The following is a 14,495-nucleotide window of genomic DNA, read 5'->3' on the forward strand; positions in this document are numbered from 1 at the left end:
GCAGGCGGGAGCCAGCAGAGGGAGAGAAAGGCCGAGAGAATCAATACAAGGTCGGGGCCGGGGGCCCTCCCAGGGTACCCCAGGAGGAGGGGGCGGGGCGGGGCCAGGGGGTGGCTCTCACCTCTCTCACAGACTCGCCCCAGGAAGCCGGTCCCGACGCAGTCGCAGACAAAGCGGTTCCAGCCCTCGCGGCAGAGGCCGCCGTTTCGGCAGGGGGCCGAGGCGCACTGCTTCAGCGTCTCCCGGGAGCAGAAGGGGGCGATGCCCGAGGCCCCCTGCGCCTCCGCCAGGCCCCGGAGGTCTCGGCTGCGCCCGTCAATGAAGAGGTCCCGCACGCAGCCCACGTAGCCCGCCCGCAGCGCCGCCGTCCACACCTCGGGGGGCAGGGGCAGGTCGGCTCGGCCCCCCTCGGGCAGGCCGCCCAGGTACAGCTCGCTCTCCAGGTCCAGGACCTCGCTCTCCCCGGTGGCCAGGAACGGGGTGCTGCGGCTGTTCACCGAGATGGAGCCTGGGGGGCGGCAGGACGGCCGGTGGGAGGGGCGCCGGGCTCACCGCCCTCCGAGGCCGGCCCCCTCCCCGAGGTGGACGCCTCTGAGGGGCCAGCCCCCGGCCAGGCCCTCACACCAAAACCAGAGGCTGAGCGCCCAAAGCAGGTCATAGGTGAGGACCCAAAGGGCAGCCTTGGCACGGCATGGATGCCTGCCACGACCCTTCAGCCTGTCACCCAGGAGACACCCGACTCGGGGACCTCAGAGAACGCCTCTCACCCAGGCGGTGCCTGGGGCGCTGGAGGGAGGAGGGAGGAGGGGGACGGCCGGAGGCCATCAGCCCTGGTCCAGTAACAGCATGGCCCAGAAGTTACCCACTGTCCATCTTCCACCTTCCTCAGACGGCAGAATTCTCCAGAAAGCCCTCAGCCAGAGGCTGGAGCGACAGCCCAGTGCGTAGGGCATTTGCCTTGCATGAGGCTGACCCAGGTTCGATTCCCAGCATCCCATATGGTCCCATGAGCACTGCCAGGAGTGATTCCTGGATGCAAAGCCAGGAGGAACCCCTGAGCATCGCCGGGTGTCACCCAAAAAGAAAAAAAAAAAAGACAGCCTCAGCCAGTCTCCACAGGAGTAGGGCTGGGCCTCATGGGGCCCAGGGGCAGGGTCACACTGCGGAGCGGACCAGGGGTCGCTCTCTGCACTCACTGCCACCCCAGGGGCCCAATCAAGATCCCCCCCTCCCATCGAGGTGTCAGCTGCCACAGGAACCTGCAGCCACACCTCCACCTGCAGGGCCTCCTGCCCCGGCCCCGCCCCCGCTGGACTCTGCATGTGCCCCAGATGTTGGGGGCGGGAGGAGGGACAGCCAGAGGCAGAGGGGATAGGGGAATCGAGGGGGAGCAGAGGACAGGACAGGGGAAGTCAGCGAGAGGAGGGCAGAGAGGACAGGCAGTAACTGCTTCCAGGCTGCCCAGAAGTGGGCCAGGGGGACAGCGAGTCTGTGCATGCTGGGCCCCCAGGAAGAGTGGGGGCAGACAGTGGGGCCCATTAGTAGTGTGTCTCCCCAAGAACGGAGGGCAGGGAAGCAGCAGGTCCCAGAGACCCCTTCTTCCCTGTTTATCTTTTGGGGGGTGGTGATTCCTGCCATTCCCGGTTCTGTGCGGTGACGAGGCGGGGTGGGGGGTCGCGGGGACAGAGCTTCTGCAGAAGGGCGTGCAAAATCTGCCCCCCCCAGCTCTCCCTTGGATAATGCTCTTGTGTCTGGCAAGATGGAGAAGGGGAGACTCAGATGGAAAATGAGAAGACAGAAAGGGCTGAAAGCAGAGAGCCGGGGGTGGGGGGCGTGTTGGAAACAACAGAAGGTTCCAGAAATAATGCCTGCTAAGAGGGCCTCAAGGAGGGAGCACATGAGTGTGGCTCTGAGCACCCCCGGGTGTAGCCCTGGTCGCCCCAAACCCAGCTGGGTTCCTGATGCACAGCGTCAGTCGGCCTGCACCAGCCTCTCACGGCCTCCCTGTCGCAGCACCTTGGACAGCACCAACCCCCCTCCGTCCCCCGGGGGACTGTGACAGGGAGTCCAGAAAGTGACCCGTCCAAAAAGGAGCTGGTTTCTTCCAGGGAGTGAGGTACCTGCTCCGTTGTGCACTGTGCTCGTGCTTTCATAGGTGTTCTAGAGTTTTCTCCTCTGCATCCTGCCTTTCTAAACTGTGGGTTAGGACTCGGCATGAGTAACTGAACGTGGGTGGGTGTGTTGTCTAAAATATCTTTCAGACTTTTTGAAGAATAAATTTCGTTATGACTGATAGCCCATCAGAATTTCCCTTGTATTCCTATTTGATAAACCTAGATGCCCAGAATCCTATAAAATTTTCTGGGTGAACAGGGGATGCAAGCGGGTAGAGTTGGAGAAGATCTGGTGCCTGGGACCCTTCCCTACCGTTTCTCCTAGAAATGAGGGAAGGGAGGCTTCAAACCCTTGAGCGGCTGGCCACAAGTCACACACCCCACATGAGCGAGGGAGAGACCAGAAGTCACACCCTCCCACACACTCATACACACACACTCAGACACCCCCATACATACTGTCACACACCCACACATACTCACACACATCTGCACACACATACACACTCACATGCACTTATACACACACACTCATACACTCATACACTCTCACATGCACTCACACACCCACATACACTCATACACTCTCACATGCACTCACACTCCCCACGCACTTTCACACCCGTACACACACACACTCAGACACACTCAGACACCCGCACACATTCACACTCTTCACACATATTCCCACTCACACTCACAACCCCAGACACACTCAACTCACACATGCCCACACACACACACACACACATACATCCTACAGTCACACTCACATACGCCCTGCACAGACACACACAGTCTCTCTCACACATGCACAGGAGCTGGCTGAGGCCTGACTGTTCCTGGCACCCCACCTCCTCCCCCCGGCCCCAGGCTGTGACCAGAGGAGGGGCCAGAAGGGGCAGGCCGGGGCGCCCAGGCAGGGGGTGGACCGGGGCGGGGGGCTCCTAACCTTTGCGCCCATCCCGCTGGAAGTCCACGTGGCACCACTCGCCGTCATTGACCTTGCGGCTGGATGCCCGCAGCTTGATGCCCCCGGAGCCCATGTCCAGCAGCAGGTAGAGGTAGCCATCCAGCAGCTCCATGGCGAAGTAGTCTGCGCGCTGTGCGGCGCTGGCGCTGCTCGCCCCGGCCCGCCGGCCCTGGCTGAAGAGCAGCAGCCCGTTGGGCTCGGTGGTGCGGAAGTCCAGGGAGATGGAGCCCGTGCGCTTGGCGCTCCAGCGGGGCAGAGCCACGAAGGCCTCGGGGCTCTCGAAGGTCACGGGGTCCAGGGCGGCCACGTCCTCGCAGCGGAAGGACAGGTCCCCCTGCAGCTTCATCTTGGGATCCCCTTCCTTGGCCAGGCGGGAGAGCTCCAGCTTGAAGTCGTTGTTCTTATAGACCACCTGGGGGGGTGGGGGTGAAGGAACACTGAGGGCCAGGCCGCCCCGCCCTAGCAGGTCCCTGGCCGGCATACCCACCCTGGCTGGGGGGTCTGTGCGGTGCTAGCCACCCCCCCCAGGGACTCCCAGCCCCACGGCAGCTCAGTGGCCCCAGGACAGCTGGCTGGCGTGTCCCAGGGCTACCCAGCGGCTCCTTCCAGCCCCCTTTGTCTCACGGACGAGAAAACTAAGGCAAGGGACTGGGCCAAGGCCACAGGGCTGGTGCCGGCCAACCAGCCAGGCTCACCAGCCCTTGGCAGGGCCCCCACCCACTGCCCTGGGCTCTCAGGGGCCGAGAGGCGCAGGAGGGACGCGGGGCCGGCTCCGACCACAGCGCCCACTTGCAGGCCGCCCGCCAGCCGCACTCACGTCCTTGAGGCAGCCCATGAAGTTGTTGCTGACGGGCGAGCCGGGCAGGTCGGCCGTGTTGGGGCTGCCGCCGATGTAGAAGAAGTCGTCAGAGCCCAGCATGGTGTAATCCTCCTGCGTGTAGCCCGTGGTGGTCAGGATGCCGTCCACCGAGATGGTCACCTGGCCAGCCCCGCGGGGAGGGAGACAGGGAAACGACCTGCATCAACCCCGGGGCAGAGCCGCAGGCTGGGCTGGGGGGCAGGGGGGCGGGGGGAGAGGGCCCCCATTTTTGTGTCTCAGAGGAGGAACAGTGGGGGGAGCGGTAGGGGGGGGCAGCACAAGATTTGATGGTTGCCAGTCTGGGGGTCTTGCCCGCCAGAAGCGCTCGCTGTGGGGGGCCCTGGGCCCCGCCTGGAGTACAGGTGGCACCTCAAGTGCCCTTACTCTCCTCCCACAGGGCCCCCGGGAGTGGGCTGTGGTTTCAGGGTGCCCTTCCCTGGGGCCGCCCGTAGACACTCACCTGGGGTTCCCTTCAGGGTGCCGGCCAGTCCTTCAGTTTCACGGGGGGCTTGGGACCTCCTGGGGCACGCGCCTGTCCTCAGAGCTGACTCCCACCCCCAGGCCCTTCCCGGACCTGTCCCTCTTTTCTGTTTTTTTTTCTCTTTTGGGGTCACACCTGGCGATGCACAGGGGTTACTCCTGGCTCATGCACTCAGAAATTACTCCTGGCGGTGCTTGGGGGACCATATGGGATGCTGGGAATCGAACCCGGGTCGGCCATGTGCAAGGCAAACGCCCTCCCCGCTGTGTTATGGCTCCAGCCCCCCTCTTTTCCCTTCCCCCAGGCCTCTCTCAGGCCAGACTCCTCCACTCACAACTCTGCTCTGGGGGGTGGGGGAGGGCCCTGGAGCAGGTTAGGGGGTGTGGGTGCTGCAGGTCAGACCTTTTCTTTTTTTTTTTTTTTTTTTGCTTTTTGGGTCACACCTGGCGATGCACAGGGGTTACTCCTGGCTCTGCACTCAGGAATTACCCCTGGCCGTGCTCAGGGGACCATATGGGATGCTGGGATTTGAACCCGGGTCGGCCGCGTGCAAGGCAAACGCCCTACCCGCTGTGCTATCTCTCCAGCCCCAAGGTCAGACCTTTTCTTACCTGAGTCCTCCGTCAGAGGGGTAGGGGTGGAGGTGTGCTGGGGGGTCCCCAGGGAAGAGACGGGCTCACTAAGAGGCCTGGGGTCAGCAGAAGTGTGTGGGGGGTCACAAATATCAGGCAAACCTAGCCCTGAAAAGGATGAGCCACAGGAGGCCCCCAGAAGCTGGTGGGCTGCAAGCCTCACCCTAGGAGAATAGCGGTTCAGGGGGGCCAGAGGGAAGGGCCATCAGGACCCCAGGCCCAGGGCGCAACACTGGGCTTGCGTGGTCCCTGCTGGATCTGACTTTCCCAGCCCGCTTCCCTGCAGAGCCTGGAGTCAGGGGTCTGGGGTGCTAGGCCTAGGAGGGACCGAGGAGCCCACAGGAACTTAGCAGAACAGGGGGGCTTCCCAAGTGGGGTTAGAGGCTCCTAGTGAGGGGAGGGGCTGGTGCTCAGAAGACCATATGGGATTCTGGGAACCCAGCATGTGGGTCCATCCTGGGAACCATCAAATCTTGTACTGGGGGGCCTGGGTGTGAGGGCAGGAGGGAAGGGGGGGCCTGGGAGGGGTGCTGGAAAGCTGAGTGATGGTCCCCGAGGATGGAGGTGGGGAAGGATCAGGGCCTGTGTGGGGAGGAAGGGCCTAGGGGAAAGGAAGAGGAGTGGGGAGGAGGGGGACAGGACAGGCCGGGGGGCAGGCTGAGGGGTCTTGCCAGGCGACTCTGCTTCACCCCATGATCCTCACCCTGCACTGGGTGCCGGGGACCCAGCCCCCGAGGAGTTCTGAGGCTCCTCTGGGCACCCGCACTCAATGGTCAGCTCCAGAAGGACCAGGCTGCCTGGCAGGTGCCTGAACCCCACACATGCCAACACCATGCAGGGGACACGCCATGGTCATGGGGACTCAAGGGGACGTGAGTACCCGGTGACTCAGGGCCCCCGTGGGGCCTCTGGGAAGTAGGACCCTCAAACTCCTGGGGCGCCCCTGCTCCTCTCTTCCAGGGATGAGGTTCCTGGCCTCTCTCGGGGATGCTGGTCTTTCAGAACCCCCCTCACCCCTCCAGGTGCTCTTGGGGTGCAGAGCCAGCCACCAGCATTTGCTCTCTTGGGGCTGCCATAGGGCACCCCTCACCTCCTTTCCATTCTGGGCATCAATCTGGCCTGGGTTCCCCAAAGTTCCGTGTACGCCCATCAGGAGGCGCCTATGGGAAAGGGTGGCCTGGAACACTTGCCTGGTGGCCCCCTGAATTCACAACTGCTTCATTTTTTAGAGCAGCCCAAGCCCAGGAGAGGGGGCAGAGGGAGGCGGGAGGCCAGGGAGCACGGGGGACGGGGGACCGTGAGTGGGTGGGAGTCAGGAAGCAGGAGGGGCAGAGGGAACTCTGGGAAGGCCAAGGAGAGAGATGAGGGTTAGTAACCACTGTTCCCTCGGACAGTCCACTCCAGACACAAAAATGGCAGGTTCATTAGTAAAAGCAAGAAACGGGAGGAGTCCCCCCGTCCCCCTCCACCCGGGGGGCTTGTGAGGCCCGGCCCCCCAACGCCCCCCCTCGCACAGCTTCCGGAAGGGGCAGGGCCGGCGGGGGAGGAGGACGGGGCCATGCGACACGGAACAGCCACAGCCGCAGCTTCGGGGACTGCATGCGGGTTAGAGGGGCGGCGGGGCAGCGGGGAGGGCATGCAGGGCCGGGCAGGCGGGAGAGATAGCGATGGAGGCGAAAGAGCTATGGGGGTGCCAGAAGGAGACGCTTCCGTCCAGTGGAGGAGTGGGAGGAGGCCCCTCCCCCAGGGCAGGGACGGGAACATGCCCTGCATCCCTACCCGGCACACGACGCGTGTCCTGTGTCCTCCCTCCCAGCGCGGCTCCCCTGCAAGCCACACCTCCCCTCCTCAGAGGGGACCCCAGCCCCCCACAGGCATGTGGAGAAAGGGCACTCTCCGGGATGGGGGGCAGCCCAGCTCCCTCGAGGGGGGCTGAAGACAGATGCAAGGAGCAGCGGCCAGCCAGGGCCGGTCCCCCTCCGCCAGGGGGGCTGGGAGAGGAAACCACGTCTGGGCCCTAAATATCCCTGCCAGGGTGCCCCGGGCCCGGGATTCAGGCTGAGAAAGGGGTGCGGGGCGCTGGCCTTGCTGGCAGGGCCCCGAGTGGGGGAGACTAAGGGTGAGGGCGGGGTCCTGACCTCTCCTCGGGCAGGGCGGGGTGCCAGAGCCGGGGGAGGGGAAGGACATCTGGACCTCTAGCCACCTGCTGGAGGGCCCCCCAACTCGCCAGCCCTGACTTCCGGGCTTGTGAGGGGTGGGGCTGGTCTCCCCGTCAGGAGCACTGCACCCCGCTCCTGAGCCTCTTCCCATTTCCAGAACTTTCTCCTTTCCCTCCTTGAATCTTTTCTGTCAAAGGGACCCAAAAGCCTCTGTTGTGCCCCCACTTCCACAGGCTTGTCGTGGAGGGCAGGGGAGAGGGGAGGAGGGGGACCATGGTCTGAACTCTTCCATAACAGTGACAGGGACCCCAGTATCCACACCTGGAAACGGGGAGCCGTGCCTGTCACCCTCTGCTACTCAGCCCCCGTGGAGTCTCCGTGGTATTTGTACGCCCCATGGAGGGCATGTCAGGGCCAGCAGGAGACCCCAGTGCTCCCTGCAGCACCCCCAGATGCCCTGAGAGTCTGTGGCTTCATGATGAGCCAAGCTAGGCTGGGCACCCAGGGATGGGGGCTGGTCCCGTGGGCCCTGCCCTGTGCAGCCAGTAGGCGCTCGGGAGACCAGGATTTGCCCCGGGAATTTTCCTTGGTGGCTTCTGGGCTCTTACCCAGACCTTCCCTGCTCCCCACGCCCCCTGTTCCCGGGGCCCCTGGGCTCAGGGAAGTTACTTTGGACTGGCTCCTAAGAAGGGTGGGCAGGGAATGGCTCCTCAGGGAACCCCTCTGATTTTTTTTTGGCTTTTTGGGTCACACCTGGCAATGCACAGGGGTCACTCCTGGCTCATGCACTCAGGAATCACCCCTGGCGGTGCTCAGGGGACCATATGGGATGCTAGGATTCGAACCCGGGTCGGCCGCGTGCAAGGCAAACGCCCTACCCGCTGTGCTATCGCTCCAGCCCTGGGGAACCCCCATGAGACAGGCCACTCCCGATCCCTGAAGTGTGACCGCCTCACCCCACTCCCCTGCTGCGTGGCCTCACTGACCCTGCAGGGCCGCCAGCTGCAGCCCCTGCCCCCTAGTCTGACCCTGAGCGAGCAGCTGAGAACCTCCTTCCCAGGGCGCGGGGACTCGCCCGCGTCCAGAGTGCAGGGTGCCTGTCCAGTGAGCGCCAGGAGCCATTCCAGATGCCCAGCTCCTGCGGGCGCACCGGGCACCCCTGAGAACGGTCAGATAGAGGCTCTAGACCAGGCGGGGAGGGCGGCTATGAGTGGGCGTAGCCTTAGGACACAGCTATCCTGATTCTCGGGGGCATCGGGACGTGGTAGAGCGCCCTCCCCGCCCCAGTCACCGGGCGAGTCCCCACTCACCAGCCAGAGGGCCACATGGACCTGGCCGGCTGGCAAGGCCAGGCCATTGCCCGCCCTGCCACCCGCAGCACTGGGCCCACGGGACCAGACACATCCACCCTTGGGGTCCCCCCCGGCCGCGCTCAATCACGCTGCATTATTAATAGGTGATGAGTAACCGCCGGCCGCGCAGAGCCAGAGCCGGGCAGCTGCGGGGAATCCCAGGGGAGGGCTCGGCCAGGCCTACAGAGCAGGGCCCCCCCGCCCCCCGCGCCCGCCCCAGCTCCCCCCGCACGCACGCAGCCACCGGCAGCAGCTCGCAGACACACCGCGCAGTCTCCCACTAACACCCCCTAAATGTCGCACCAACATTTACACACAGTCGCACCCACACACCAACACACACCAGCTGCATTTACACAGACACCCACACCTCCGCTCCCCGCCACGGAGCCCAGCCCAAACAGAGGCGCGGGGTGACGGTTGCCCCGGATTCACCCCGGGGCCTGCTGCTCTCCCCCCTCCGCGGGAAGGAAGCCAGCCCCCGCCCCCGTGAGAGGCCATGCGGGATGGGGGGGTCGGAGCGGGGAGGCAGGGAGGGGACAGGAGGGGGAGACAGTGTGAGACACAGTGTTAGTCAGAGCAGAGCACGGGGAGACTGGACGCTGTCCCTGGGGGGGGAACCACTCATGCCATGCACGATGAGGGAGGGCCAGAGCCGGGGCCTCGTGTAGGGGAGGGTGGGAAGGAGGCGCCTCCCCCTGGCAGCCCACCGGGCAGTGCCCCTCGGTGTGCTCTGGGGACCAAAGGCCTCGGGGCAGCAGCCTGGACCGTCTCCCAGGGCCACCCGCCTTGAGCTGCCCAGCCGGCTGCACTGGAGGCTTCGCCCCCACCCCACCTTCCCCCATGCGAGGGGCCCATCCGAGAGCTGACGGTGAGCAGAGCGTAGCGTGTCATGGGATGGTGTTTTCCATGGATTTTCAGGAGACTAAGAAAGAAACTAAATCCAAGAGGAAAAAACAAAACAAAACGAAAACAAAACAAAGAGGGGAAGAAAATAAAGCGACAAGAACAAGCAGCCTGGCCCCGAGTGATCAGACCGAGGCTGACGTGCAGGTGGCCCCACGCCCCGGCCACGGCTCTGTCAGGGCGCAGGGCTCGGGGCAGGCGCTGGCCAAATTCTTTGGTTTCCATTTGTCTTTTGGGCTTTGAGTTGGAAGCAAAAAAGAAAAGAAGAAGAAATTAAAGAAGGGCAAAAAGGAAAGAAAAAAAAACACAAAGAGAGGAGAAGCCGAATCTACAGATTGTCCAGGACGCCAAAAAAATAAAAAATTAAAAAATTAAAAATAGGAAGAGCAAAACAACAGAAACCAAAGGGGGGAAGTCGAACAGTTAAAAAACCCACGGCAAACCAAACGGTAAGACAATTAGAGTGATATCTACCAGGTAATGCAGTTTGTTTACCATAGCGTGTCCAATCCCTGCGTGCTTCACCGGAGGGGGAGGGGGGTCCAAAACAAAACAAAACAAAACAAAAAAAACAACAGAGACAACAACAAAAGAACAGAACGAAAAGAAAAGAAAAATAAAATGACCAACCGTGAAACTCGAGGAAGGAGGAGAGATCGACGCGCCCAGCTGGACCGGGCGGTCAGTTCACGCCCTCCCGCCTCAGCTTCCGTCAAGCGTTCGGATTCAGGAAGGTAAATCAGAGCGGGTGGGAGAAATCAAACACGGCCCCATCCCATCCTTTCTGCTCCCGCAGCTCCCCCCCCACACTGCCCGGCCCTGCACCCCACCGTCCCCCCTCCTGGAGGCGCCAGCTGCAGAGAAGGGGGCACAATTAGACCCGGTTAGTAGAGGAGACGACAAAGGAACTGGACCAAGGAAGCAAAGACTCAGAGATGACCGACATTCCGCAGATGAGACAGAAAGGTTAGTGGGTTTGTCACTCATACCTCAGCCCCTGGCCCAGCCGGGCCCTCACTCCCCGGGGGAGGGGGGGAAGCGTGTTAGTAACACACACAGAGTCGGCAACCAACGGGGCTTTCCAACAGAGGGTGAGAGGGAAGGCAGGTTAAGAAGCAGACCCGGTGATGCGGTATTAGTAAGTCCTAGGGGGCGGGTGGGCGAAAATGTTAGGGAGTTGGGGGGGAAGGAAGGGAGGGTGGGAGCAGGGTGTGAGAGAGGGAAGGGCCGTGGCGTGGGCCCAGGGCGTGGACCCGGACCAGTGGATGTGTCGGCTCACTGGTCAGCCCCACGGCTCCCCCGAGCACTGGCCACAGAGCCCATCGTTGCTGCCAACTGGCTGGCCTCTGGCCGTGTCGCATTGGTGGAGTCACTGTGGGTGATGGAGGGGCTGGGGGGCTGGCTCAGAGCAGAGGGCCTGCGCTGCCCTGGAGAGTCTCAGGACTGGCTCGAGTGAGAGGCAGCCCCGGTGGGGGCTGAGGGCAAGCAGGGGCTCCCCAGGAGCATCAGCGGGGCTTGGGGTGTCTGCACTGCCTGGGGGTGGCGGGGTCCACCTGGCCCAGGGAGTTACCGGGGGGCATGGGGGGCAGCTCCTTTTCCTGTTGTTTCTCTTCCTCGAAGAAGGAAGGGAGTGAGTCACCCCCAAAGCCCGCTGCCGCAGGCCGGGAGAAGGTTCCCCTTGATTCCCACCCAGCCTCCCAGCCCAGAGCAGACCCCTCTTTCCAGGCCCACATTTCCCACAGTGCTCCCCAGACTCCTTGATCCCCTGCCCACCGGGCAGCTGTCCCTCCCAGAATTAAGTGGCCAGCATCCCCCCCATCCCATGGAAGCCCCACCTCTTCCCAGGCGCGCCCCCGCCCAGCACCAGAAGACCCCGCTTGCCCACTGCCCAACCCACACCCCACCTCTGAGGAAGAGAGAGGCCCACCAACCCCTAAGTCCGTCCCCGCTCCCCCCGACAGGAGAAAGCAGTGTCTGTCTTCTAGCGCCTCCTGCTAGCCCCTCCAAGCCCGCACCCCCGTGGGACTCTAAGATCATTTTCTCTCCTCATGCCCCAAAGCACCAGCTCAGAAGGACGCTAGAGTCTGGGCAGGAGTCAAGGGGACAGAGGCGGCCTCCCCGGGGTCTCAGAGCAGAGAGGCACTGTGGTCTGCCCTAGGAATGAGAGCGCTTGAAGGGACTCCCTGAGTGAGAGGGGGCCACCGGCCAAACTCTGGAGAAAGTAACCAAATGCAATACAGAGCTGCCGTAAGGACTGAATGACCAGGACTGTCTCCACGGCAAGTGGACAAAGCGTGACAGGAGGACAAGGCTGCCCCCGGGGACAGGCCTTGCATCTACCGAGCAAGTCACCCCCGCAGCAGGGATACAGAACAACTAGCTCAGAGGCAGCTGAGCCAACGGCACCCAAGAATGGCAATGCCCCGAGGCGGAAACCCCACACGTCTCCTCAGGCCACAGCCAGCGCGGGAGCCCGAATAAGAAGGGAAAGAAGCAGTCCTCCCTGTTCACGGACAGTGTCTAATCTTGACACTGAGAAGAGGGAATGAAAAAAATGAGACCGGGAGAGAAGTGACGCATGTCAGAGCTGGGGCCCTCGGGAAACCATGGGGAGAGGCCGGGCTCCCCGGAAACAACAGGAAGGGTGGCGGGGGGTGGGGGACCTGGAGGCCACCCCTGGTGAGCCCGGCCCAGAGAGCCATTGCGGTCAAAGCTCAGTGGAGCCTCCAGGGTCAGCGCAGCCCAGCCTGCCCAGGGCTGCTCGGGGACCAGGCTCCAAATGAGCAAGGAAGGTGTCCCCCCAGGCCTAGAAAGTGCCAGAAGGCTGCTGGAGCCTGAAGCAGCAGCAGGACTGACAGAGGAGGGATGCGGCAGAAGGGGTCAGCCATCACCACGAGCGAGAAGTGGCCGGGCCTTCACCTTGAACACGGCGTAGCACTGAGCCCTCAAGAAAGCCAAGCGGGGTGACGTGTCCGATCACACGGCTCCCGCGAAGAGAGCCCCGCACGGCTGGCAGGGGCCGCTAGACTGGGTCCACATGGGCAGCCAGTGCCAGGCATGGCTCTGCCCAGCCTCTTGGGGTCCCATCTGCCCTGTGCCAAAGGGGCCGCCATGATTCCCAGGCAGCATCAGGCCTGAGATGGGGTGGGGTGCTGTCTGCAGATTTGAGAGCTGCCCCTGACCCATCAAGGGGTGCAGGTACAGAGGAAGGGAGAAACTCTCTGTGCTTGGGGAGCCTGTGCTCTGAGTCACACACACACACACACACACACACACACACACAAGCCCCTAAAGCTGGATGGAGCTGGGGCTATTTCTCTTTATGTTCTGTTTTGTTTTTCGGGCCACTCCCAGTGTTGCTCAGGGGTTACCCCTGGCGGTGCTCAGGGGACCATGTGTGGTGTCAGGGATTGAACCTGGGTCAGCTACATGCAAGGCAAACACCCTCCCCACTGTACTATGGCTCCGGGCTCCTCACAGGGCCTTCTGAGCTCCAAAGCTGGAGAGAGGGACCCTAGGTCACACACTCAGCCCCCCTAGCGTGACTCAGATCATGGGGGGCTTCCTATGGTCAGGGCGTCAGTGGGACCCCAGGGACTCTGAGCAGGGGCTCCCAGCCATGCCCCTCCATGTGGGCAGATCCATGCAAAGAGCATCTGTGCAGGGGGCACCTCGGTCTCCACCCTCTGGAAGCCCAACACCCCCTCCTGAAGCTGTGCCACCCTACTCCCGGGACATGGCTGAACACAAGGAAGGGGGGCACAGACAAACTGGCCAACCAGTGCAGTAGGGGGCATCCAGACCCTCCTCGGAACCATGTGGGGACCTGGGGAGGATAGTCTCGGTCCCTAACTGGGCTGGCACGATGGCAGCATGTGCGCTATGCAGGGGTCACTGAAAACAAGGCAGGGACTGAGCACTGACCAGACCCTATCAAGACACCATCCCAGGAGGGTCCCAACCTGTCCTGGCTTGCACGACCTGGTCGTCTGACAGGACAGCTAGGGCATGGTTCCAGACAGCCCCCAAGTGTGCTGCCTCGGCACCCCTTCCTCAGGACTCTCCCTGAGAGACCGTGGGACTCTGCCCTATTCCCGGGGTCATACCTACAGCACCCACGGGACCCCAGGACTGCTGAGGACCCAGATACATGCACGGAGGCCCCGGGCTTTGGTGCTGCGACAGCTCTGACCAGCTCAAGGCAAGTCCCCCGGCTCCCCTGCAGGTGTCTGGGACCTCAGACTCTGACAGAGAGACACAAGGCATCAGGCTCGCAGGCCCACAATGACCAGCCAGATGAGGGAACAGGGGGACAGGAAGAGTGCCCCCACCCGACATGCCCGCCACAGGACACGTGGGCATGAAAAGCCGGGGTCTCAAGGAGCCCAGCTCCAGCAGAAAGTGTGACCTGGGGTCACAGGGCCCTTGGGAGACCGGCAAGGGAGTGGAGCACTGAGCAGGAGGAACCTCATGAGATCACCCGCTCTGCCTCTCAGTTGAGGAGTGGGGACAAGAGGCAGCAGGATGAGGGGACCACATGGTGGGCTGGCGCCCAGAGACCAAGGAAGGGGGGGCTGCCGGCCCCCAGTGACCGAGTAGGATGCTTCGCCCTCCAGACTGTCTTTGGCCAGAGAGCACCGAGGGCGAGAGAGACTGGCCACAGCCTGAGGTGGCGGGAAGAGGCTGAGGTAGGGGCCGCTCCAAAAAGCTGCCAGAAGCAGAAAGGTCTTGGTGGAAACCGGCCATGGGGCTCCAGACCCACAGAAGCCTGGCTGGGGTCGTGTCACCCTGGCAGCGACCGCACCTGGACCGAGGGTGCAAGGAAAGAGAAGAGGCCAGTTAGGAGGAGGCTGGGCCCCTTCCAGGGGGCAACTGTGGACACCACAGGAAGAGCTGGGGCCTGTGGGGAGGCCTTTGAAGGGACAGGCAGGGAGGACAGGCGAGGAGGGAACCAAGACCCTGCCCTGTGCCCCTGTGCCCACCCTAGGGCCTGCCTCCTCTCCCTCACTCCCCGCTCTT

The 14,495-nt window shown here is 63.0% G+C and overlaps 1 protein-coding gene across 26 annotated transcripts in view; it reads right to left on the reverse strand.

Annotated features, from left to right (window-relative positions):
• NRXN2 (neurexin 2) overlaps positions 1-14,495 on the reverse strand; it is a 94,719-nt gene that overhangs the window by 50,180 nt on the left and 30,044 nt on the right. For 13 of the 26 annotated variants that reach the window (XM_055141483.1, XM_055141477.1, XM_055141475.1 and 10 more), the window contains 4 exons: positions 9,951-9,995; positions 3,905-4,066; positions 3,067-3,499; positions 122-508 (listed from right to left, as the gene is read on the reverse strand). In XM_055141483.1, coding sequence (XP_054997458.1) covers positions 122-508; positions 3,067-3,499; positions 3,905-4,066; positions 9,951-9,995 — 1,027 coding nt within the window. The remainder of the gene's footprint in view (positions 1-121; positions 509-3,066; positions 3,500-3,904; positions 4,067-9,950; positions 9,996-14,495) is intronic. The other 13 variants (XM_055141478.1, XM_055141473.1, XM_055141469.1 and 10 more) reach the window with 2 other exon arrangements.

This window comes from Sorex araneus, chromosome 6, assembly GCF_027595985.1.
Source record: "Sorex araneus isolate mSorAra2 chromosome 6, mSorAra2.pri, whole genome shotgun sequence".
NCBI classification, from domain to species: Eukaryota; Metazoa; Chordata; class Mammalia; order Eulipotyphla; family Soricidae; genus Sorex; species Sorex araneus.